Source organism: Mesoplodon densirostris, chromosome 17 (assembly GCF_025265405.1).
Source record: "Mesoplodon densirostris isolate mMesDen1 chromosome 17, mMesDen1 primary haplotype, whole genome shotgun sequence".
NCBI lineage: Eukaryota > Metazoa > Chordata > Mammalia > Artiodactyla > Ziphiidae > Mesoplodon > Mesoplodon densirostris.
The window spans coordinates 64,126,197-64,150,545 of record NC_082677.1 but is presented as its reverse complement, the minus strand read 5'-3'; the positions used below and the strand labels follow the sequence as shown (position 1 = coordinate 64,150,545).

The 24,349-nt window shown below is 37.2% G+C and overlaps 1 protein-coding gene across 1 annotated transcript in view; it reads left to right on the top strand.

Moving 5' to 3' along the window:
• UGGT2 (UDP-glucose glycoprotein glucosyltransferase 2) overlaps positions 1-24,349 on the top strand; it is a 186,408-nt gene that overhangs the window by 66,793 nt on the left and 95,266 nt on the right. The window contains exons 12-15 of the mRNA XM_060079905.1: positions 1,892-2,042; positions 18,455-18,574; positions 19,441-19,526; positions 20,075-20,210. Of these exons, the coding sequence (XP_059935888.1) occupies positions 1,892-2,042; positions 18,455-18,574; positions 19,441-19,526; positions 20,075-20,210 (493 nt within the window). The remainder of the gene's footprint in view (positions 1-1,891; positions 2,043-18,454; positions 18,575-19,440; positions 19,527-20,074; positions 20,211-24,349) is intronic.

The window sequence follows — 24,349 nt, the reverse complement described above, 5'->3', positions numbered from 1 at the left end:
GTTCTAAGCAAATGTAAAGATAGTGACTATTTAAAAGAAGAAGCATGAGAGGTTATTTAACAATCCAGAGATATAAGTTTTCCTGATAAATAAACCTAGCATATTTCAAGAACTGTTTTTTTTCAATTCGTATCCAAAATTCAAGATTTGAGAAGAGCAAGGAAGAAACTAGTGCTTGTTGAGGGCAACTGTGTGCTCAGTAGTAATACTGAGTAATACTGTGTGCTCATTTAATCGTAATACCCTTTCAAGTGATTATTACTATTCTCTTTTTTATTGATGGGGAAACAAAGACTCAGATCTCACATAAAGATAGGGACATAGCTATCAAAGAGTTGCAGGATTTGAAATTTCATGCCCTTTTCAATGTACCACAGTATGTAACTCTATCTGGTTTTTCTATTGGTGGTTTTCCTTGGAAACTAGGTTGTGATAACAAAGATGATAGTTACAAAAGCTATGAGGAATATTATAATTCTGTCACACAAAAGTCAATAAGATCAATAAGCATCATAAAATTTTTTAAATGAAGAGAACATTGGCAATACCATCCAAAATTCTTATTTTACAAATGAGAAGATTTAGACTAAAGGAATTAAGAACTTCAAGAAGCCCCACATGAAGAAGTAGTGTTATAGCTCCGACTAAATCTTATTATCGGTGATTTATGATATTCAACCTAGTGCTCTTTTTATCACGCTCATCTTCTAATAGATTTGGGGGGAGGGGCTAAAAACTCTCCTTTGTAAAGCAGTGGTCAGAACTGTCTAGGATACAGACATGCTGAGGTGATGTCATACAGACCAGCTTGAAATACTTCTAAAACAGCCTTCTTAAGAGTTTAGATATTAGATGTCTGCTTTTTAAATGTAGATCTCTGTAGTCCTCCACGAGAGCTGTACTCCAAAACCCATATATTGCTTTATTCTAATTCTTTTCATTTCTGAAAGGTGAAGTGATTTCCATGAATGGATTTTTGAATGAAGCACTTAGGTTAAATAAAATAAATATAAATTTTAACACTTGGTTTCAAAAAGTAATAATCAAAATTCCTCCTTGCCTAGTAGATTTTTACCATCTCAAACATGAACATGAACATGCTTTACCATAGTCTATACAGCCTTACCTATCTTTGCAGATACAGGGAAGCACTGCGTTCCTATAGCCTTCACGTCCCAGCTCTTCCACTCGACTGTCTGAGTGACTGGGCAGGAGGCTTCACCTCTCTGAGCCTCATTGGTGTCGCTTGAGACTTCCTGAGGTTGTTTTGAGACACAGAATGAACTCGATAAATAGTAGTTTAAAGAATCAAACTGCCCTAACTTTTTGTCAGTAGGGTTATTTATTGATGTTGTTACTTTTAGCAGTAATACTTTCTAACATGTTTAAGAGCTATCAAATTATTATTATATATGTAATTAGAAATTTTAGTATGTATTCTCAACAGATGTGAACTTTCATACTTCAATGGGGTTTCCCCTGCATTAAAATTTTATATTTTAGGTCATGTTTGATTTTACCTTGTTTTTGTAGTAGCTTTATCAAAAGAGTGACCTACTATGTTTTTTCCTTTCATTTTTGACCTGCTCAGTGGTGAGTATATCCTCACTTCTTTAGTGAAGAGTATAATAAATATACCTTGTTGTCTTATCCTTTAAATAAGAAGATTTTGTTACCACTTTAAAAAAAACCTTAGCATAAGTTTACTCTGGATAACTAGTTAGACTCCTTGTATTATTTGTTAATGAGTTTAATAGTGTATTTTCCTGCTATTAATAAAAATACCAGTGAAACTTGTTTCTAATGTTTTGAGAAATTTATAAACTTTACAGGATTTAATGAAAAATTTTGGCAAATCAAAACAAAACATTTCTTTTCTTTAAACTTAAAGTCTTTTGGATATGCTGAAACTAGAAGGAAAAGTGATGAATGGCCTTCGCAATCTTGGGATCAAAGAAGAAGATATGAACAAATTTTTAAAGTTAAGCTCACATGATTGGGACAATACCTATGCATTAGATATTAGACATCCTTCCATAATGGTAAGTATGCATGTAATTCCTCGCTTTAAAACCTTTAGTAGACTTCAGAGTTAACATAAAACCAAATATTGGCAGGCTTTAGAGTAAATGTAAGCATTTTGAAAGATGTTGTAGGAGAACTCAGTGAGAAGAAAAAGTAAAACTACAGACTCATCCCCTCTCACCCTTATATCTCCTTTCCCCTTCCTTGTATTCTCTGTACTTCCTCATGAGAATATCTACTTGGCTCATTCACTATCCTTTCCAGCTTTAAAGATAAAAACAAATGAGAACAACATAATAACCACATGAGCAACAGCAACAACAAAATACCAAATGGTTAAAATCTGAGGAATGTAAGAATACCACCTTAATATAATGAAAATCTTGCCTAACAATTTGCAGTGGCCTCCTAACGTTCTGGTCCATGTATTATAGCCTAAGTGAATTTTTTTTTGAAATCTGATCACATCACTTTCCCTTGCTTAAAGCACAAAAATAGTCCATCATATGGCCTAATAGGTGTAAATGGCCTACTTCCTCCTTTCATATCTTAAACTATGATATATTCTTTTTTACCACTATCCCTTATCCCATACTTGGAAAGCAGTTCTTCCTCTCTTTATCCAATTAACGCCTACTCTTTTTTCAGACTTCAGCTCCAAAAAGTACTTCCTGAGAGAAGCTTTCCTTAACTATCCAAAATAGGCAATTATTTCATATACGCATTGTGTCAAGGAATCCTCAGGTTCACCCTCAGGTTCAGTGGGTTTGCTAAAAGGACTGACAAGGCCTGGAAGTTGTTATACTCATGGTTACAATTTATTAGAGCAAAAGAATACCAAGCAGTATCAGAAGCAGAAAGGGCATGGGGTAAAGTCCAGAGGAAACCAAGTACAGGCTTCCAGGAGTTCCTCCTAGTGGAGCTCTACAGGACATGCTGAATTTGATGCGTGACAATCCGTGCAAAGTGCTGCCTACTAGGGAAGCTGACTTGAGCCTAAGAGTTCAGGGTTTTTAAAAGGGGTCTGGCATTTAAGCATATAATGGCCATGTGACTGATGTTAGTCGCTGAAACTCCAGACCCTGAGAGAAAAAGCAGGTATTCATTATAAATCATATTGTTTGTAAAAACTCTATACAAACTGCTAGAGCATGCAGCAGGCCTTCAGTGTGCAAAACACTCTTTATCAGTCAGAACATTCCAAGAGCTCAATTCCCAGGAGCCACCCTAGAGAACCTTTATCAGGAACACAGGCCCTTCTTGGGAATGTGGAAGGTGTGGGCAACCCAGGCTTGCTGACTTAATCCTCCCTCCCTCCCTCTCTCTCTCTCTCTCTCTCTCTCTCTCTCTCTCTCTCTCTCTCACACACACACACACACACACACACACACACGTGTGTGTGTGTGTATGTATGTATCTATATTTATTATGTTATAGAACTACCAATCGCTCTGTATACTTAGAACAGTTATAATTTTACATTTATCCTGTGGTTCTTTGTGATGTCTTTGTTTCTTACTTGACTATATAAACTTCATGAAGGTAGGAATTTTTTCCATTTTTTCTCTCACCATTATATCCCTGGCTGTAGTAGGTACTCAATAAATATAAATATTCCTTGAATGAATAAGTAAATACTTATCTCAAACCAACATAAAACATAATTTTAACAGTGAAACTCTGGAAGCATTCCAGTTGGAACATAATATAAGTATGTTCACATCACTGACATGATTTAACATTATTATAAAAAGTATAACTATTAGAAATGAGAAAATAAAAATGTTGCATGACAGAAGATTATGTAACTAAAACTTAAGGGAAGCATTTATAATTAATAAAAGATTTTAGTAATATGGGTTTGAAGTAACTGTAAACAGATCAAAAGCTTTTTTTCCAAAAACCATTTGGAAGACATAATGATTTATTCATAATAACATAAAAATTTAAATACCCTGATAATATCTTAATAACTACTATGTGATAAAATAGTCTTAATAACTAATAATAAAAACTACAACTTAACTGATGAGTTATAAAAGAAGGATAAAAGGACACATGGAGAGTGTTAATTGGCGTAGCCCTTTAAAAAATTATGGCTGCGGTGCTATTAAAAAAATGTTCATATATACTTGAGCTAGTAATTTCCGTAAAGAAGTAGGAAATGGAGAAAAATCGTTATATCCAAAGATATGATCATTACTGCATATTTTTGAAACAAATAGAAATGAGTTAGCTATAAACAGAAATGTTGTAAATTGTATAACCACACTATTATTCAGAGACAAAATTATGTTTATAGATATGTTTTAATAACCAGGGATAATGACTATGTCCTCATGTAAAGTAAAAAATATTGATTTATATGATATCATCATGTGAAAAGATGGACAGAGGATCAGAAGGAAATCTATCAAAATATTAAGTTACTAATGGGTGATGTGGTTTGGTCGGTATTTTTTTTCATGCTTTTCTGTAAATTTCAGATTTTAACAATGGGCATTATTATATGATCAGGAAAACAAGTTTTTAAGGGAAAAAACAACTTCACTGGACGTCATACTGTTCTCCTGTAAAAATTTAAGGGATTCCCTCTGAAGTATTGCAGTTGTTACAGTTACTTTTGTCCTATGGGAACAGCCGTCCCACTTATAGACTTAGTCCACCATCCAAGAATCATGGAACAATAACAGCACCAAAGAACTAGCATATTCCCTGAACATCAGAGACCTCAGACTGAGGACAAACCACATATGTTATTTTTTTTTTTTTTGCTGTATGCGGGCCTCTCACTGTTGTGGCCTCTCCCGTTGCGGAGCACAGGCTCCGGATGCGCAGGCCCAGCGGCCATGGCTCACGGGCCCAGCCGCTCCGCGGCATATGGGATCCTCCCAGACCGGGGCACGAACCCGTATCCCCTGCATCGGCAGGCGGACTCTCAACCACTGCGCCACCAGGGAGGCCCCACATATGTTATTAATTAGTTATCATCGTATTTTCTAGAACAATTTTCTAAATGATTTGTTCGTTGATACTGTTTTTTTTTTACTACTCTTTAGACCATATTCTCTCATTAGCTAGATTTTACTCTTTCTTGGATATCTTTAAACTCAATAACAGATATCTTTTCTAATAATGTTTTATCAGGAAAAGGAATGACCATGTTAGTAATCTTAATACTTTGTGCCTTTTATTTTAAGCATTTATGCTTTTGATCATTTTTAGAAGAACGCTGAGAGTAAGTCACACTGATAAAATGAGGGAAGTAATAATTTTCAAGGCTATTCTGGACATAAGAAATAGTCCTGTAAAGAAACTGTCCAGCTCCATTTATAAAGTAACATCCTGTTCCTCTAAGGTTGGCCGTGGAAGACAGTCACTCATATGGGGGGAGCAGCCCTGATGCTGTTCCCATTGCCTCCACCGCCCACAGAGTCACAAAGTCTCCTCCTATACTGCTATAAAGTCTCCTTTCTTGCCCAACTCTTCGACACGTTCGAGAAGCTTTCTTTTACAAGGAACTTCTATCTGAGAGTGTCATGAGGTAATTTTTATTGAGGTAAAATATACATAAGATAATGCTTTTTAACCATTTTAAGTGTGTAATCCATTGGCATTAAGTAGATTCACAGTCTCGTCCAACCATCACCATTATCCATTTCCAGAACTTTTTCGTTATTTCAAATAGAAACCCCTTCCCTTCTCCTCTAAGTCCCCAGTAACCTCTGTTCCACTTTTTGTCTCTATGAATTTGCCTATTCTAAGTACTTCATGTAAGGGTAATCATACAGTATTTGTCCATTTATGCCTGGCTTATTTCACTAGGCATAATGTTTTCAGGGTTCATCCGTATTGTAGCATGTATCAGAATTTCATTCCTTTTTAAGACTAATAATTTTTAAAGTATCTTTTTTACATACTCTTAAGGGAAGCTTCATGTCTCAACTAAATGCTTCTATTTTTCCACTTGGAAAGTGCCTGGCTGAGTAGAAAATTATTTCTGAGGCTTTATTCTCTAGATACCTTAGAAAAATCAACTGGCACAAATGCAGAGCTCTGAGGTCTCAGTACTCTTCAGCTTGGTCTGTCAGAGCAGCAAAATTAGTTCACACATCAGCTTTATTTTTGTTTCATAGCATTTGCTACCACCCAATATGATATGTATTTGTTTGTTTGTTTGTTTGTTTGTTTGTTTTGCGGTACGCGGGCCTCTCACCATTGTGGCCTCTCCCGTTGCGGAGCACAGGCTCCGGACACACAGGCTCAGTGGCCATGGCTCACGGGCCCAGCCGCTCCGCGGCATGTGGGATCTTCCCAGACCGGGACACGAACCCATGTCCCCTGCATCGGCAGGCGGACTCTCAACCACTGCGCCACCAGGGAAGCCCTATGTATTTGTTTATAATAATCTTCCAGTGGAATGTAAGTGCCACAAAAACCAGGACTTTTTAAAATATCTTCAACATACATCAGGTCCTATTGAATAGGAAGCACTCCAAAAAAAATCATTGACTATCTTAATGTCAAAACAGAGTTATTCATGAATGAAAGCAATACTTGCTTTTAATTCTTTTTCCCCTGGATCTGTCTCCCCACTTACTTTTTATCTTTACAGAGAAAGCTGAGGCCCTGAGTTAAATCACTTCTGACCTCTGTGTTTATACCCTCCCCCTCAAAAAATCTTGGTGGTTTATTTCTTAAAAGTCTAATTGACAGTTAAGTAAGAATTTGAGGTTCATTGGTATTCTTCCATCCCTGATTTACCATTCCAGCTTTCTCTATCTCAGACATCAGGAATCACCTCAGGTGTCACTGGAATTTTGTTAAGAGTCAGTAAAAACAATCATAGGATTATATGTTTGGCTCCTTTGGATTGTAATTTCAGTTCACTGTGCCAGACCACGAACAGTGACAGAGGCTTTGGTCATATCCTAGCAAAACTACCCCTGCAACTATTTTCTGTACTGTGATGTTGATGATGTAACCATATTCCTGGGGCGTTTATTATAACTTTCTTTAATTTTCTCTTCTTTAATGTTCCTAAGTCACTCTAGCCACTTGTCATTATATAAAAACAATTCTAATTTTTTGTTATTGTCACCAAGATGATAGTGATACGATTTTTTTTAAAAAGGCACCAGTAGGCACAGGCAGAGCTTATAAGTTCTTTAGCTAAGAGTGTAACTTGCCAACCACAGTGGATCCCACAGTCATAAAGGCAAGTTTCCCTGTCCACGTCCAGTGATGATGTTGTAAATCAGTTGACTATAGACATATGGGTTTATTTCTGGACTTTTAGTTCAATTCTGTTGATCTGTATCTTATCCTTATGCCAGCACCACACTGTTTTTTTTGTTTTTTGTTTTTTTTTTTTTACTGTAGCTTTGTAGTAACTTTAAAAATTGGGAATTTTGAGTCCTCCAACTTTATTCTTCTTTTTTAAGATTGTCTTGGCATCCTTGCGCCTTTTCCTTTCATTATGAATTATGGAATCAGCTTGTCCATTTCTGTTAAAAAGAAAAAAAAGACAGCTGGAATTTTTATTAAGATTTTGTTGAGACTTCCGGGTAAGATGGCGGAAGAGTAAGACGCGGAGATCACCTTCCTCCCTACAGATACACCAGAAATACAGCTACACGTGGAACAACTCCTACAGAACACCTACTGAACGCTGGCAGAAGACCCCAGACCTCCCAAAAGGCAAGAAACTCCCCACATACCTGGGTAGGGCAAAGCAGAGAGATTCCCGCACAGAAGAGCGGTGCCGAGCGGCACTCACCAGCCCGAGAGGCTTGTCTGCTCCCCCGCCGGGGCGGGCGGCGCTGGAGCTGAGGCTCGGGCTTCGGTCAGAGCACAGGGAGAGGACTGGGACTGGCGGCGAGAACTCAGCCTGAAGGGGGCTAATGTGCCACAGCTAGCCGGGAGGGAGTCCGGGAAAACTCTGGAGCTGCCGAAGAGGCAGGAGACTTTTTCTTCCCTCTTGGTTTCCTGGTGCGCGAGGAGAGGGGATTAAGAGCGCCGCGTAAAGGAGCTCCAGAGACGGGCGCGAGTCGCGGCTGAAAGCGCGGAGCTCAGAGACGGGCGTGGGACGCTGGGGCTGCTGCTGCCGCCGCCAAGAAGCCTGCGTGCGAGCGCAGGTCACTGTCCACACCGCCCTTCCGGGAGCCTGTGCAGCCCGCCACTGCCGGGGTCCCGAGATCCAGGGGCGGCTTCCCTGGGAGAACGCACGGCGCACCTCAGGCTGGTGCAACGTCACGCCTACCTCTGCCGCTGCAGGCTCGCCCCGCACTCCGTGCCCCTCCCTCCCGCCCGGCCTGAGTGAGCCAGAGTCCCCGAAGAGGCTGCTCCTTTAACCCTGTCCTGTCTGAGGGAAGAACAGACGCCCTCCGGCGACCTACACGCAGAGGCGGGGCCAAATCCAAAGCTGAGACCCAGGAGCTGTGAGAACAAAGAGAAAGGGAAACCTCTCCCAGCAGCCTCAGAAGCAGCGGATTAAAGCTCCACAATCAGCTTCATGTACCCTGCATCTGTGGAATACATGAATAGACAACAAATCATCCCAAATTGAGGAGCCAGGAGTCAGTGCTGTGCCTCTGAGGTGGGAGAGCGAACTTCAGGACACTGGTCCACAAGAGACCTCCCAGCTCCACATAATATCAAACGGCGAAAATATTCCAGAGATCTCCATCTCAACACCAGCACCCAGCTTCACTCAACGACCAGCAAGCTACAGTGCTGGACACCCTATGCCAAACAACTAACAAGACAGGAACACAACGCCACCCATTAGCAGAGAGGCTGCCTCAAATCATAAAAAGTCCGCAGACACCCCAAAATACACCACCAGACGTGGACCTGCCCACCAGAAAGACAAGATCCAGCCTCATCCACCAGAACACAGGCAGTAGTCCCCTCCACCAAGAAGCCTACACAACCCACTAAACCAACCTTAGCCACTGGGGACAGACACCAAAAACAACGGGAACTACAAACCTGCAGCCTGCAAAAAGGAGACCCCAAACACAGTAACATAAGCAAAATGAGAAGACAGAAAAACACACAGCAGGAGAAGGAGCAAGATAAAAACCCACCAGACCTAACAAATGAAGAGGTAATAGGCAGTCTATCTGAAAAAGAATTCAGAATAATGATGGTAAAGATGATCCAAAATCTTGGAAATAGAATAGACAAAATGCAAGAAACAGTTAACAAGGACCTAGAAGAACTAAAGATGAATCAAGCATCGATTAAAAGCACAATAAATGAAATAAAAAATACTCTAGATGGGATCAATAGCAGAATAACTGAGGCAGAAGAACGGATAAGTGAGGTGGAAGATAAAATAGTGGAAATAACTGCTGCACAGCAAAATAAAGAAAAAAGAATGAAAAGAACACAGGACAGTCTCAGAGACCTCTGGGACAACATTAAACGCACCAACATTCGAATTATAGGTGTTCCAGAAGAAGAAGAGAAAAAGAAAGGGACTGAGAAAATATTTGAAGAGATTATAGTTGAAAACTTCCCTAATATGGGAAAGGAAATAGTTAATCAAGTCCAGGAGGCACAGAGAGTCCCATACAGAATAAATCCAAGGAGAAATACACCAAGACACATATTAATCAAACTGTCAAAAATTAAACACAAAGAAATCATATTAAAAGCAGCAAGGCAAAAACAACAAATAACACACAAGGGAATCCCCATCAGGATAACAGCTGATCTCTCAGCAGAAACTCTACAAGCCAGAAGGGAGTGGCAGGACATAATTAAAGTGATGAAGGAGAAAAACCTGCAACCAAGATTACTCTACCCAGCAAGGATCTCATTCAGATTTGATGGAGAAATTAAAACGTTTACAGACAAGCAAAAGCTGAGAGAGTTCAGCACCACCAAACCAGCTTTACAACAAATGCTAAAGGAACTTCTCTAGGCAAGAAACACAACAGAAGGAAAAGAACTACAATAACGAACCCAAAACAATTAAGAAAATGGGAATAGGAACATACATATCAATAATTACCTTAAATGTAAATGGACTAAATGCTCCCACCAAAAGACACAGAGTGGCTGATTGGATACAAAAACAAGACCCATATATATGCTGTCTACAAGAGACCCACTTCAGACCTAGAGACACATACAGACTGAAAGTAAGGGGATGGAAAAAGATATTCCATGCAAATGGTAACCAAAAAAAAGCTGGAGTAGCAATTCTCATATCAGACAAAATAGACTTTAAAATAAAGACTACTAGAAGAGACAAAGAAGGACACTACATAATGATCAAGGGATCAATCCAAGAAGAAGATATAACAATTGTAAATATTTATGCACCAAACATAGGAGCACCTCAATACATAAGGGAAATATTAACAGCCATAAAAGGAGAAATCGACAGTAACACAATCATAGTAGGGGACTTTAACACCCCACTTTCACCAATGGACAGGTCATCCAAAATGAAAATAAATAAGGAAACACAAGCTTTAAATGATACATTAAACAAGATGGACTTAATTGATATTTATAGGACATTCCATCCAAAAACATCAGAATACACATTTTTCTCAAGTGCTCATGGAACATTCTCCAGGATAGATCATATCTTGGGTCACAAATCAAGCCTTGGTAAATTTAAGAAAATTGAAATTGTATCAAGTATCTTTTCCGACCACAATGCTATGAGACTAGATATCAATTACAGGAAAAGAGCTGTAAAACATACAAACACATGGAGGCTAAACAATACACTACTTAATAACGAAGTGATCACTGAAGAAATCAAAGAGGGAATCAAGAAATACCTAGAAACAAATGACAATGGAGACACGACGACCCAAAACCTATGGGATGCAGCAAAAGCAGTTCTAAGAGGGAAGTTTATGGCAATACAATCCCACCTTAAGAAACAGGAAATATCTCGAATAAACAACCTAACCTTGCACCTAAAGCAATTAGAGAAATAAGAACAAAAACATCCCAAAGTTAGCAGAAGGAAAGAAATCATAAAAATCAGATCAGAAATAAATGAAAAAGAAATGAAGGAAACGATAGCAAAGATCAATAAAACTAAAAGCTGGTTCTTTGAGAAGATAAACAAAATTGATAAACCATTAGCCAGACTCATCAAGAAAAAAAGGGAGAAGACTCAAATCAATAGAATTAGAAATGAAAAAGGAGAAGTAACAACTGACACTGCAGAAATACAAAAGATCATGAGAGATTACTACAAGCAACTCTATGCCAATAAAATGGACAACCTGGAAGAAATGGACAAATTCTTAGAAATGCACAACCTGCCAAGACTGAATCAGGAAGAAATAGAAAATATGAACAGACCAATCACAAGCACTGAAATTGAAACTGTGATTAAAAATCTTCCAACAAACAAAAGCCCAGGACCAGATGGCTTCACAGGGGAATTCTATCAAGCATTTAGAGAAGAGCTAACACCTATCCTTCTCAAACTCTTCCAAAATATAGCAGAGGGAGGAACACTCCCAAACTCATTCTACGAGGCCACCATCACCTTGATACCAAAACCAGGCAAGGGTGTCACAAAGAAAGAAAACTACAGGCCAATATCACTGATGAACATAGATGCAAAAATCCTCAACAAAATACTAGCAAACAGAATCCAACAGCACATTAAAAGGATCATACACCATGATCAAGTGGGGTTTATTCCAGGAATGCAAGGATTCTTCAATATACGCAAATCAATCAACGTGATACACCATATTAACAAACTGAAGGAGAAAAACCATATGATCATCTCAATAGATGCAGAGAAAGCTTTTGACAAAATTCAACACCCATTTATGATAAAAACCCTGCAGAAAGTAGGCATAGAGGGAACTTTCCTCAACATAATAAAGGCCATATATGACAAACCCACAGCCAGCATCATCCTCAATGGTGAAAAACTGAAAACATTTCCACTAAGATCAGGAACAAGACAAGGTTGCCCACTCTCACCACTCTTATTCAACCTAGTTTTGGAAGTTTTAGCCACAGCAATCAGAGAAGAAAAGGAAATAAAAGGAATCCAAATGGGAAAAGAAGAAGTAAAGCTGTCACTGTTTGCAGATGACATGATACTATACATAGAGAATCCTAAAGATGCTACCAGAAAACTACTAGAGCTAATCAATGAATTTGGTAAAGTTGCAGGATACAAAATTAATGCACAGAAATCTCTGGCATTTCTATATACTAATGATGAAAAATCTGAAAGTGAAATCAAGGAAACACTCCCATTTACCATTGCAACAAAAAGAATAAAATATCTAGGAATAAACCTACCTAAGGAGACAAAAGACCTGTATGCAGAAAATTATAAGACACTGATGAAAGAAATTAAAGATGATACAAATAGATGGAGAGATGTACCATGTTCTTGGATTGGAAGAATCAACATTGTGAAAATGACTCTACTACCCAAAGCAATCTACAGATTCAATGCAATACCTATCAAACTACCAATGGCATTTTTCACAGAACTAGAGCAAAAAATTTCACAATTTGTATGGAAACACAAAAGACCCCGAATAGCCAAAGCAATCTTGAGAACGAAAAACGGAGCTGGAGGAATCAGGCTCCCTGACTTCAGACTATACTACAAAGCTACAGTAATCAAGACAGTATGGTACTGGCACAAAAACAGAAAGATAGATCAATGGAACAGGATAGAAAGCCCAGAGATAAACCCACGGATATATGGTCACCTTATCTTTGATAAAGGAGGCAGGAATATACAGTGGAGAAAGGACAGTCTCTTCAATAAGTGGTGCTGGGAAAACTGGACAGGGACATGTAAAAGTATGAGATTAGATCACTCCCTAACACCATACACAAAAATTAGCTCAAAATGGATTAAAGACCTAAATGTAAGGCCAGACACTATCAAACTCCTAGAGGAAAACATAGGCAGAACACTCTATGACATAAATCACAGCAAGATCCTTTTTGACCCACCTCCTAGAGAAATGGAAATAAAGACAAAAATAAACACATGGGACCTAATGAAACTTCAAAGCTTTTGCACAGCAAAGGAAACCATAAACAAGACCAAAAGACAACCCTCAGAATGGGAGAAAATATTTGCAAATGAAGCAACTGACAAAGGATTAATCTCCAAAATTTATAAGCAGCTCATGCAGCTCAATAGCAAAAAAACAAACAACCCAATCCAAAAATGGGCAGAAGACCTAAATAGACATTTCTCCACAGAAGATATACAGACTGCCAACAAACACATGAAACGATGCTCAACGTCTTTACTCATTAGAGAAATGCAAATCAAAACTACAATGAGATATCATCTCACACCAGTCAGAATGGCCATCATCAAAAAATCTAGAAACAATAAATGCTGGAGAGGGTGTGGAAAAAAGGGAACACTCTTGCACTGCTGGTGGGAATGTGAATTGGTACAGCCACTATGGAGAACGGTATGGAGGTTCCTTAAAAAACTACAAATAGAACTACCATATGACCCAGCAATCCCACTACTGGGCATATACCCTGAGAAAACCATAATTCAAAAAGAGTCATGTACCAAAATGTTCATTGCAACTCTATTTACAATAGCCAGGACATGGAAGCAACCTAAGTGTCCATCAACAGATGAATGGATAAAGAAGATGTGGCACATATATACAATGGAATATTACTCAGCCATAAAAAGAAATGAAATTGAGCTATTTGTAATGAGGTGGATGGACCTAGAGTCTGTCATACAGAGTGAAGTAAGTCAGAAAGAGAAAGACAAATACTGTATGCTGACACATATATATGGAATTTAAGAAAAAAATGTCATCAAGAACATAGGGGTAAGACAGGAATAAAGACACAGACCTACTAGAGCATGGACTTGAGGATATGGGGAGGGGGAAGGGTAAGCTGTGACAAAGTGAAAGAGCGGCATGGACATATATACACTACCAAACGTAAGGTAGATAGCTAGTGGGAAGCAGCCGCATAGCACAGGGAGATCAGCTCGGTTCTTTGTGACCGCCTGGAGGGGTGGGATAGGGAGGGTGGGAGGGAGACGCAAAAGGGAGGGGATATGGGAACATATGTATATGTATAACTGATTTAATTTGTAAAATAAAATTTAAAAAAAAAAATCAAAAAAAAAAAAAAAGATTTTGTTGAATCTATAGATCAATTTAAGGAATATTGCTATTGAAATATATTACATCTTCCAATCCATGAACATGGGATGCCTTTCCATTTATTTAGGTCTTCTTTAATTTCTTGCAACAATGTTTTGTAGCTTTCAGTGTAAGTCTCAGACTTGTTAAATTATTTCTAAGTATTTTACCCTTTTTTATGTCCCTATAAATGGAATTGTTTTCTTATGTTTAATTTAGGATTTTTCATTGCCTTTTTTGTTGTTGTTGAAAACTGGACCTCTTGAATATTGTATTGTGGCACTTCTGGAAGTCAGATTCTCACCCCTCCCCAGGGTTTGTTATTGCTGTTTGCTGTTGTTTTTGTTATTTGTTTAGTGACTAATTTTATAAATTTATAAATTTTTCATGTGTGGCCACAGAAGTGTCTGTTATGTTAGCCTAGTCATCTGCTAAGTATTGGACAGAGATTTACTTACACGCCTCAAACCAGAAAATCTCCCAGTCTTTGCACAGGGGCTCTGTGTGTGTGGCACATGGAGGGAGGGGGAGCAGCACACACTAAACATTCAATCAGGCGGCCTGCACCTCTGCATTAGCCTTCAATTCTTGTCTGCATAGAGCTTGGAAGTCAGCCAGGGGTGAGAAGAACGTAGGGCTTTCTCAGGTCTTTCCTGAGCATGCACGTGTTCCTGGGCATGCACATGGCCCTGTAGATTTCCAGGAATACGTCAGAACTTCTCAAAGCCCTGTTTCCCAAGACATCTCATTCCCCAGCCTTTCCTCACTAAGTTTTTGGTTACTCTATTGTGTGTCCCAGCCATTTTCTCTTGTCTCAGAAGTGACTAAAACATTTGCCTGTAAATGTTCTCCATAAATTAGAGTAGCAGCTTTAACACTAGGCAAATCACAAGTTAGGCAGGATAAAGGCAAGACTTTTCAGAAGGTTTTCTAGGGAGTCACCAGAGAGTTCAAACAAAAAGTTACAATTCATTCAGAATAAAGTCCATTCTACTGCTTCCAGTAATGGTACTGGAATGTGAGCTGTCATTTTCAAGGCTACTGATTAGCTTGGGAGCAGGAGATGGGACTAAGGTAAGTTACAATGCCACACATCTCAGTGTTCTTACTGAGATGCAGCCATTTTTCTTGAATAAGCACTCTCAGTGTTGCTGCAAGCTTTTGGTTAGTTTCCATGGTTCTGAAAATGTTCATTCCCCCAGATTTTCTAGTTTTTCCATTTTTTGTATAAGGACAGAGTTTTGGAGTTCCTTACTCAGCCATTTTAGCTAGTGTCACTCCCCAAAGAGAGCCCAGAAGATGTGAACTGTAAGTCTTTTAAGTTCTTTGCTTCTCTCAGAGAGAGTCAGCCTCTAACAACATGACCCATTATGTGATTATTTGTTGACCTGTATAGCTCCTTGGATGTTCAGGAAATTGTCTTCCAGGTTCTAATCTATAAATGACAGTATCTTTTTTTCAGTATCTTGGAAGCCTAGTAGATAGAAAGGCCCAAGTTATGACCAACAGAATGGATGGAGGTAGATCACTGGAGTGTCAGTGCCAGCTCTGCATGCGAGTTTGTGAGACGCTCTTCCAGTTACCGTTGCTGCTTTTGTGTATTCACCTGAGACTAAGGAAATGGGCAGTTCAGTGTCTGTGGGCCTAGTCAATGTGATTTCCAGTGTTGCCTCAGTAGTTCTCCAAAATGGATCCACGTATTAGCTCAGTTACTTCACGCAACACCCATGGCTGTAAATTAGGCCATTTCTCTAGCTTTCTAACTTTAGTATTTGTGATAAGAATCACGTAGGGCACTTGTTTTAAATGGGGATGATTTAGTAGGCCTGAAGTGGCACCAAGGAATCTGCATATTAAATAAACACATGCAGCTGTTTTGATCCACATTAGAAGTGACTCTATCTCCAGCCATTAATTCAAGTTCAGTGGGACTGATACATAAAGCATAATGCCAGTTTCTCACTTGAAGTAAAAAGTACAACTCACCACCAAGAGGATCGGATATTCACATCCTCTACATGGTGCTGCCTTCTCCTCTGACCTAGGATACCCACAGGAGAACAGTTAACTAACCTAGACATTGCTGACTGAGTCTACAGCGAGTTCCAGTTCTCACAGGATCCCTGGCCTATTGTGAGGATCTTTAGAACCGTTCCCATTACCTTCACATCTTGGCAAGAATTACCTCAGAAACATAAATAAGAGACGGTACTACTGATTTTTCCAGGGAGACTAAAGTTCTCCCTTCTATCTCAGTACCACCAAGACAAATTTTAGTGGAAAAAAACGAATCCCAGAACCCATCATACTTGTTAACCACTAAAATAGACATTGTTACAACTGTCAACTGTCATCCCCCCTCAGATGTCTTATAGATGAGGATGTCTGAAACCGAGTTAACTCCTTCTCTGATTTCCTGTCCTCTCCCCTGGAAAAGCCTACTTCTTAGAGCTCAGTGTCTCTGTGCTGATACAGTGTTCCTCTCTGAAAGCCATGAATTACCCTAGATTTCTCCCTCCTCTTCATCCCTCTTTGTGTGTGTCTCTTAATTGCGCCTTCTCTCTAAAACCACTGCCTCTGGCTTAGGTAAGCCCTCCAGAAATTCATGTCTAGATTATTGCAAAAGCCTGCTCATTTCTTCAGGTATTGTGTTGTCCCATTTGTCCTCTCCTCTCTGACTTTGAGCTCCAGGAATGTTAGACCTTTTGCCTGTGTCACTCATCTCTCTTACACTTTGTTTTGATTTTGCATTATTTTTTTGTTTGCTTTAGTTAATATACATTCTGTTGATCTGTCACCCTGTTTCCTAATCCCCGTCTCTTCTTTTGTGTCCGGTCTGCAATTAAAACCACCTGATAAGTTTGTCCATTTCTTAATTACAGACACTGTTTTAAATTCTAAAATATCCCTGTGGTTCTTTTTTTTTTTTTAATAGGTTTTAGTTCTCTGTTAAAAGTTTCCATCTTTCCATCTATTTTTGTTCTTTTTAAAATGTATATGAATTGTTATTTTAAAGTCCTTGCCTAAGTCCCTTTCTAATGTCTGGTTTTTTCTCCTGCATTTTGATATTTGGTCCTTTTCTTTTTGCATGACAGTTTTTGGTGAGAACCAGAAATTGCTGATGAAAAGTTATAGAAGCAAAGAATTGTAAGGTCTGTTCTGGCAGTCCAGGTACCAGACGCTTACTTGATTCTGTTGAGGCTTGATTTTAGGCTTTGTGAGAGTTCTTCTATTTTGTGTCTTACTCCTAGCGTCTGGCCCTACTGGGTCTCAAATGAAAGTGCAGTGTTTTGCAAAGTCCTTCCACCTTGAACTCCAACCTCTGTCTCTTCAGTAACATGTTATGCCTGCAGCTTCAACCTCCCCGTTTCTGTTTTCTCCTGGCCTTTTTTTGCGGGGGCAGGCGTGTTGCCATGTGTATGTGTAGATTAGTAGTCAGCAAATGAGAGGAGTTTCTGTGGAGATTTCTTTGGTTTCTTCTCTGCAGTTTCCTCCTCTGCTGGACTTGCCCCCATCTCAAATCTCATCAGTTTCGCAGCCCTAACTTTCACTTCTGTCTTTCCCAATATGTAGGAAATATATCTTCCCCACACGGGGACAGCGCAATATGACTGTCACTCTCTGTTGGAATTCTCTTCCTCCGGGCTGCAATTTGGAAAATGCCCCCAGCGACAAAGTTGAGGAGCTTGCCTCGTCTGCCTCCTGCTTTCAATGATTGTAACTCCTCAGTTGTTGATTGTTGGTTGACCACTACCTCCATGCCTCTAGACAGTGCTTTTCTCTACCTTTTGTCATTGTTTCGGTGGGGGGCGGGGAAGGCTAGTCTAATATAAGCTATTCCATCTTTATTAGAACTGGACGTCCAAAATGTCGGTATTAAACATTTAATTTTGTAAGTCGTTTTATTTTCCTTATGTCCAAGCTTTTAAATTTTAGAGGAAAGGCAAATGACCTCATTGCCTCCTGTACCTTAAATGGTTTATCAGAGTAATTTTTATACAGTTTTATTTTTTAGTATGAAAAACAAACATATGAGTAAATGGAGTCAATTGTTTCGGAAGGGGAAGTCTTAATGTAAAAGGCTATGGGAATATAAAATTTTTGCACATATATGTTCCTTAAAGAATATTCAACTAGCTTCTTATACTTAATCAGAAATATAGAAAATCTTGTGTATATTTCACTTGCTGTTTGACAGAGTGAAATCCGGCTTTGCAAATGATTTAAGTATTAATATAGCTTTCACAGATTTCTGGATTCTTTTCTAGTGGATTAATGACTTAGAAACTGATGATTTGTATGTTATGTGGCCTTCAAGTTGCCAGGAACTCTTGAAGCCAGTGTCCCCTGGAAGTATACCTTTCATAAGGCGTAATTTTCATAATTTGGTAAGTTTTATACTTTGAAATTTTGTATACATCTTTTATAAAGATATCACCATTCTTTTTGGGCTACCCTGCTCTTGGTAAATAAGCATCTGAGTAATGAGGAAGGAAGTATTTGCCTGATGCAACAAGCTTGAGGTGGCATGGCTGACTAGGTATCAAAAGCTAGCAGTGTCACATAACCTGCCTTTTATTATTTAACCCTCATGTGCTTTTATAATACCAACATTAAATTGATGGGTTACTGTTATATTTTCTAAAAGCAATTTATGATCAAACTTTTCTTCCTTCTTTATTATAGAGAACTAATTTAAGTACATTTCAGGGAAAAATACATAAATACTACTATGTCATCTGTGATATAAATGTTCATTATTACAATGTTAAATAACCTCATAGAACTTTGTAGTGTGGAGAAAACACCTAGGGCTTTATATTTTTTTCACATAGGAAGTGAATATCTTAGTTCCTACAGCAGATGTTAATGCTGTTATTTTTTGGATCAAAATTCAATTTCTATTTCCTTTTTTAAACAATTCATCTCAGAAAATCCAATGAACACTTAGAATAAGGTATTTCACTTCTTGTAAAAAATATTTACTTTGTGCTGTGCTTCAAAAAGAGGATGAATAACCTGATTAAAGTTTGTGTATTATTATATTTTGGTGTGTAGCTTTTAGAAATTTGTAAACTGTGAAATTCTTTCTTATATACATTCCTCAAAATTCTTTAAAATTGCTAGAAAATTTAAAAAACTGTACCTTGAATTTCATGTTTTTAGCTACAGAAATTAGATTAAATTTCAATTTCATGAAAATTATGAAGTGTTAAAACAAAATGGTGATCATAGTCTATCTGCTTTTTTTTAGGTTCTGTTTATTGATCCAGCTCAAGAATATACCGTGGACTTTATAAAACTTGCTGAACTTTTCTTTTATCATAAAATTCCTCTTAGGTAGTTGTCAATTTATAACAGACTGTTAACTGAAGGAAATCCAGTGATGTTCATGTTGTGTCACACGGAGTGTCAATGTTGAATTAAAAGTGATGGTCATCTCTAGTGCCTGACACAACATAGCTGTGTGCTGTGAAAAATCATACACCTTTATGGTCGACTCCATTAATCAGAGCTGCTTGGTAGTCTTGTTTACCCTGTTACCTTCCTGAGAGAATGATTGTCACTTGGGTACTTAAGGATGGGTCCATTTTCCATCGTCGTGTTAGGAGTACACTTCCCTCCACTTTTTCTTTCTGGAAAAAAATAGCTATTTGATAATGTCACCACCAGAGAGAGTTTTACATTTTGGAGGAATCCAACAGAGATGAGGATTTTGGTGAAAAGGCATTACAAATCAAAGCTTTTCAAATAATAATACTCCCCTTTACCCCAGCTACTAACACATTCCCTCCATCTAGATGTTCTAGTCTAATAATATTTAAAAATCATGGTTTATTGTGGTTCAAGAGGTAGTTGTAACATCTCTCATTCATCTTCTTTCCTAGAATTGGTTTTGTGTTCATTGTTAATACAGACGATGAAGTTGATGGAAAAAATGATGCTGGAGTTGCTCTTTGGCGAGCTTTCAACTATATTGCAGAAGAGCATGATGTATCACAAGCATTTATTTCCATAGTACACGTGAGTTGATGTACTACATATAATTTCTTTAGGATGTATAGTGGTTTTTGCATTACTATAATTATTATTATTTATTATTTTAACATTTCAAAGTTTATAAAAACCATCCTGGTGTACACATGATGAATTTGATTCTTGCATCTCCCAACTGAAGTACATAATATTGTCCCCATTTTATAAATGAGGCTCTGCCCAAATCTATGAATTTATTTAGGTTTACCCAACCAATAAAGGCACTTAAGTTGTATATATAAATTTAGAGGAAGCATATTAATAGAAAATCATTAGTAAGGGAAGAATTCTTGAGCTGGGTTTGGAATAAAATCATGAATAGAAAAGATTATTTCAAACTTAAATGTTCTAAGTGACAAAGTATATAGAGACTTGCTAGAGAATTTCATAGGAGGAAGAAAACTTCACAACAGCAAATTGATGTCAAAATGGTAAGATTGATGCTGAGTCTGACAAAGAGACTATAAGAAATGTCAGAAATTGGTAAGAACCTTATGAAGGAAAAACAAGAGGTAGGAAGATTATTTTATAATGGAGGGTTTGAAACTCTCTTATGGCTCATAATGGAAATATAAATGTATTAAGGAGCTATATTGTTATTATTAAGAAAGTCAGGTTATAGCTTTAAACAGCTATTCATTTTTATATTTATTATTTTTCGGCTTGTCAACCATTATTGTAAGAGGGAATGGTTCTTCTTCAAACTGAAAATGAAATTACTAAAGCAGTGTAAATTTCTTGCCCTGTTTCTGGAGCTCCCACGAAAACCACTAAATACTTCACTGAGTCATTGTCCTGAGGTATGGAAACTACCTACACATCAGTGACTTGGGGATACACTGTATTCTGTAAAATAGTACCATGGAATAAGTGTCAATATTACATCTCAGTCTATTAGTTTTACTGATTGGTGTAAGAGTTTATAAAGGATTCAGTCAAATTGACTTAAATCTTTTATTAAAGTCCACCTACCTCACTGTGAAAGGATCAGTATGATATTCAACACTAAGAAACTTCAAGACCTTCCAAAATTATCTTTACCTTAATTATTTATAATTGAGTCCTCACTTACCTTAATTATCTCTATTGAATCTCTCTTCTGTGAGCATTTTGTATTAGACATTAATTTGCACATGATGGCATATTTGTCAGTACCTTGCCTTTTGAATTATCTACTGTGATGTTCAGCACAGTACTGTAATCTCTTGGAAAACTGAATTACTCTCGAAACCATATGATTCAGTACAAAGCAGCATAAAAGTAGGTATTGATTATGTGCAATAGCCTATAAGTTGTGCTAAACAAAGGAAGAAGAAGAAGGAAAAATCAGTGAGGAAGAGATATTTAGAGAAAGCAGTTAGAATCCACTGGGGTCTGAAGTGTCAGATTGTTCATAGTTTTTCAAACTGTATATGCTTGTGACCACCAAATTTTTATATCCATAAAAAGGTAAAACATTGTTTAGTTAACATTCTGCTGGGAGAGTATTATGTCCATTAGATCACTTAGCTTCACTAATTTAGAAAAATTTGGGCAAAATCTTGTCTTTTAGTAAAATACATGAATTATAAAAATCTCTTTAATACTGTTTCATTACTTTCAGTGAGCAAATTATTATATTTAAATTAATTTGAAAATACAGTATCAGGAGAGAGGAAGAATATAACAGAAGGCCAAAGTCATAACAGTGTATGAAAGTTATTGAAATATATTGGAGAATTATGGTAGAGTAAGTACATTATTTGTAGTAAAATGACCTTACTTTGTATCTCAGCTCTACTGCATAGTGACTACACAGACATACATGTAGTTTAATTTTCTCTCCCTACCTTACAACATTCAGATTCAAAAATATATGTCACATACTTAATGAATGTTTGCTGAACTCAGAGAATGTAAAAGCACTTTAAGACTTTAACTTTTGGCCACAGTGGAGTAACAAACAATAGATTAGCCAACCTACGGTAAGCACTTATAAAACGGAACAAAGTACAGAAGTCTGTTTTCGGACGTTCAACAAGAAGCAACAGGGACTATGATCCTTGGAAAAAGATAAAATAATGATATTCACAGAAAAAGAATTTCTGGCCACCTAAAAAGAAACACTAAGAGGAAATGACACCAGATGGTAACTCACATCTACAGGAAGAAATGAAATGGTTACTGTAAATAAAATGTAAATATATAGATAAATACAGAAGGCTGTATGAATATATTTTTCTCTTTAAATTACACAAGATTTGATGAAACATAAATTCTAACTTACATAGAGGTAGTACATGTGACAATAGTTGTACAAAGTAGAATGAAATGGATCTATTTTAAATTCTATATTTTGTAATTAGGGTTAATAGGAAGCAGATTGTGGTAAGTTCCAATGTATATTATAATTACTGGAGTAACCACAAAGAAAATAAATTTAAAAATCGTTTAAAAATCAAAAGAAGAATCAAAACGGCACTCTAAGAATTATCTCTTAAGCACAAAAGAAGACAGTAAAGGAAGAATCAATAAACAAAAGACACATATATAGAAAACAAATAGCAAAATGGCACAAGTTAATCCAACCATACCAATAATTATGTTAAGTATGAGTAAATTAAACTTAAGCACACTAGAGGAATGGATAAAGAAAGGTGGGAAATAAATATACATTAATGGTAAATTGAAATTTATTGAAATTAATAAAGTAAATAAGTATTTATTACAGTTAATGGTGAACAAGATAATTGTCTCAAAAATCAGAAAAATACAAATAAAGCTTACCCTGAGCTCTATCTTATATCCTGTAATTTGGCAGTAATTAAGAAAGCTGGTAATATCATATGTTAATGAAAATGGAGAACAGTGGGAACTCCTTTACACTGTTACACCGCCTCTAAGGATATGAATTGGTACAATCACTTTGAAACCAACTGGAGTGCTTCAGAATTTGGAGTTAAATTTGCATAATCCCTACACACACACACACACACACACACGCACGCGCGCGCACACACACTTTGAGAGAAACCTGTAGGAGACTATTATTAGCAGAATCATCCATAATAGCAACAAACCGGAAACTACATATGTATGGTATATATATATATATACACATATATAGGTATATATTTATATCAGTACAGATGGATAAAATTTAATCATTTCACATAATGGAGCATGATATACCAAGAACATGGCTATATTAGAAGCCTAATGAAAGTATAGAAGGCCAGCATATTACCACGTACTGTTTAAAGCTCAAAAGCAAACAAAACTAAATATCATAATGCATGGATATACATTCAGATAAAACTCCAGAACTTGAAAGATAAGGGAATGGTAAACACAAACAAAATGATGCTTGCTTCTGTGGAACAGAGGGAGATGGGACTGGGAGGAAAGTTTTGCCTTACCAGCATTGTAATTCACAGTGATGTTCATTTTTTAGTGTTATGTGGTTTGTCATGGAGATTGCTAATTTTGTTATTTATATTTCATAACGTATATGTTCCATAGTTTCTTTTTTGCTTACCAAGTTACATAACAGTTTTTAAAATTAAAATAATGTGTAAGAAACTTGAGTTGTTATATATCTAAAGTAGCTTATGCAAGACATTCTGGCTACCTTAGCTACCTTAGGAGTACCTAATATTTTAGAATTACAAATTAGTAAAATGACTGATCTCAAAGACTTTTCATATATAACTTTTGCTTTATTCAAAACTTCACTTTCTAATCCCTTTTTATGTTTTACAGAAGGCTGAACTTTCTCCCTTTTTTTTTTGAGTTACTAAGATCATAGTATGTCCTGCTTTGATATAAGGAGAAAACTTGCCCATAAATTGAGATGCTCATAAAACTAAACTCAGATCTACTTATAGATCTGTGTCACCTTTTAAAGGGATAGGTTACAAAGTTTATAGTGATGAAATCAAAGAATGCTGATTCCTTACTATGAGGAATAATATGAGAATTCTGTCAGCCATAATATGAGGATTGTCTCTGAAAATAATAATTTAAGTGAATTGGGACTAAAAATAATATTCTTAATTGATATATCAGAATGCTACCTAATGGTGTTTGTACTTAAGTAGTTGTTCCCTCTGCTTGGTAGGCTCTTTCCCCATAACATAAGCATATTT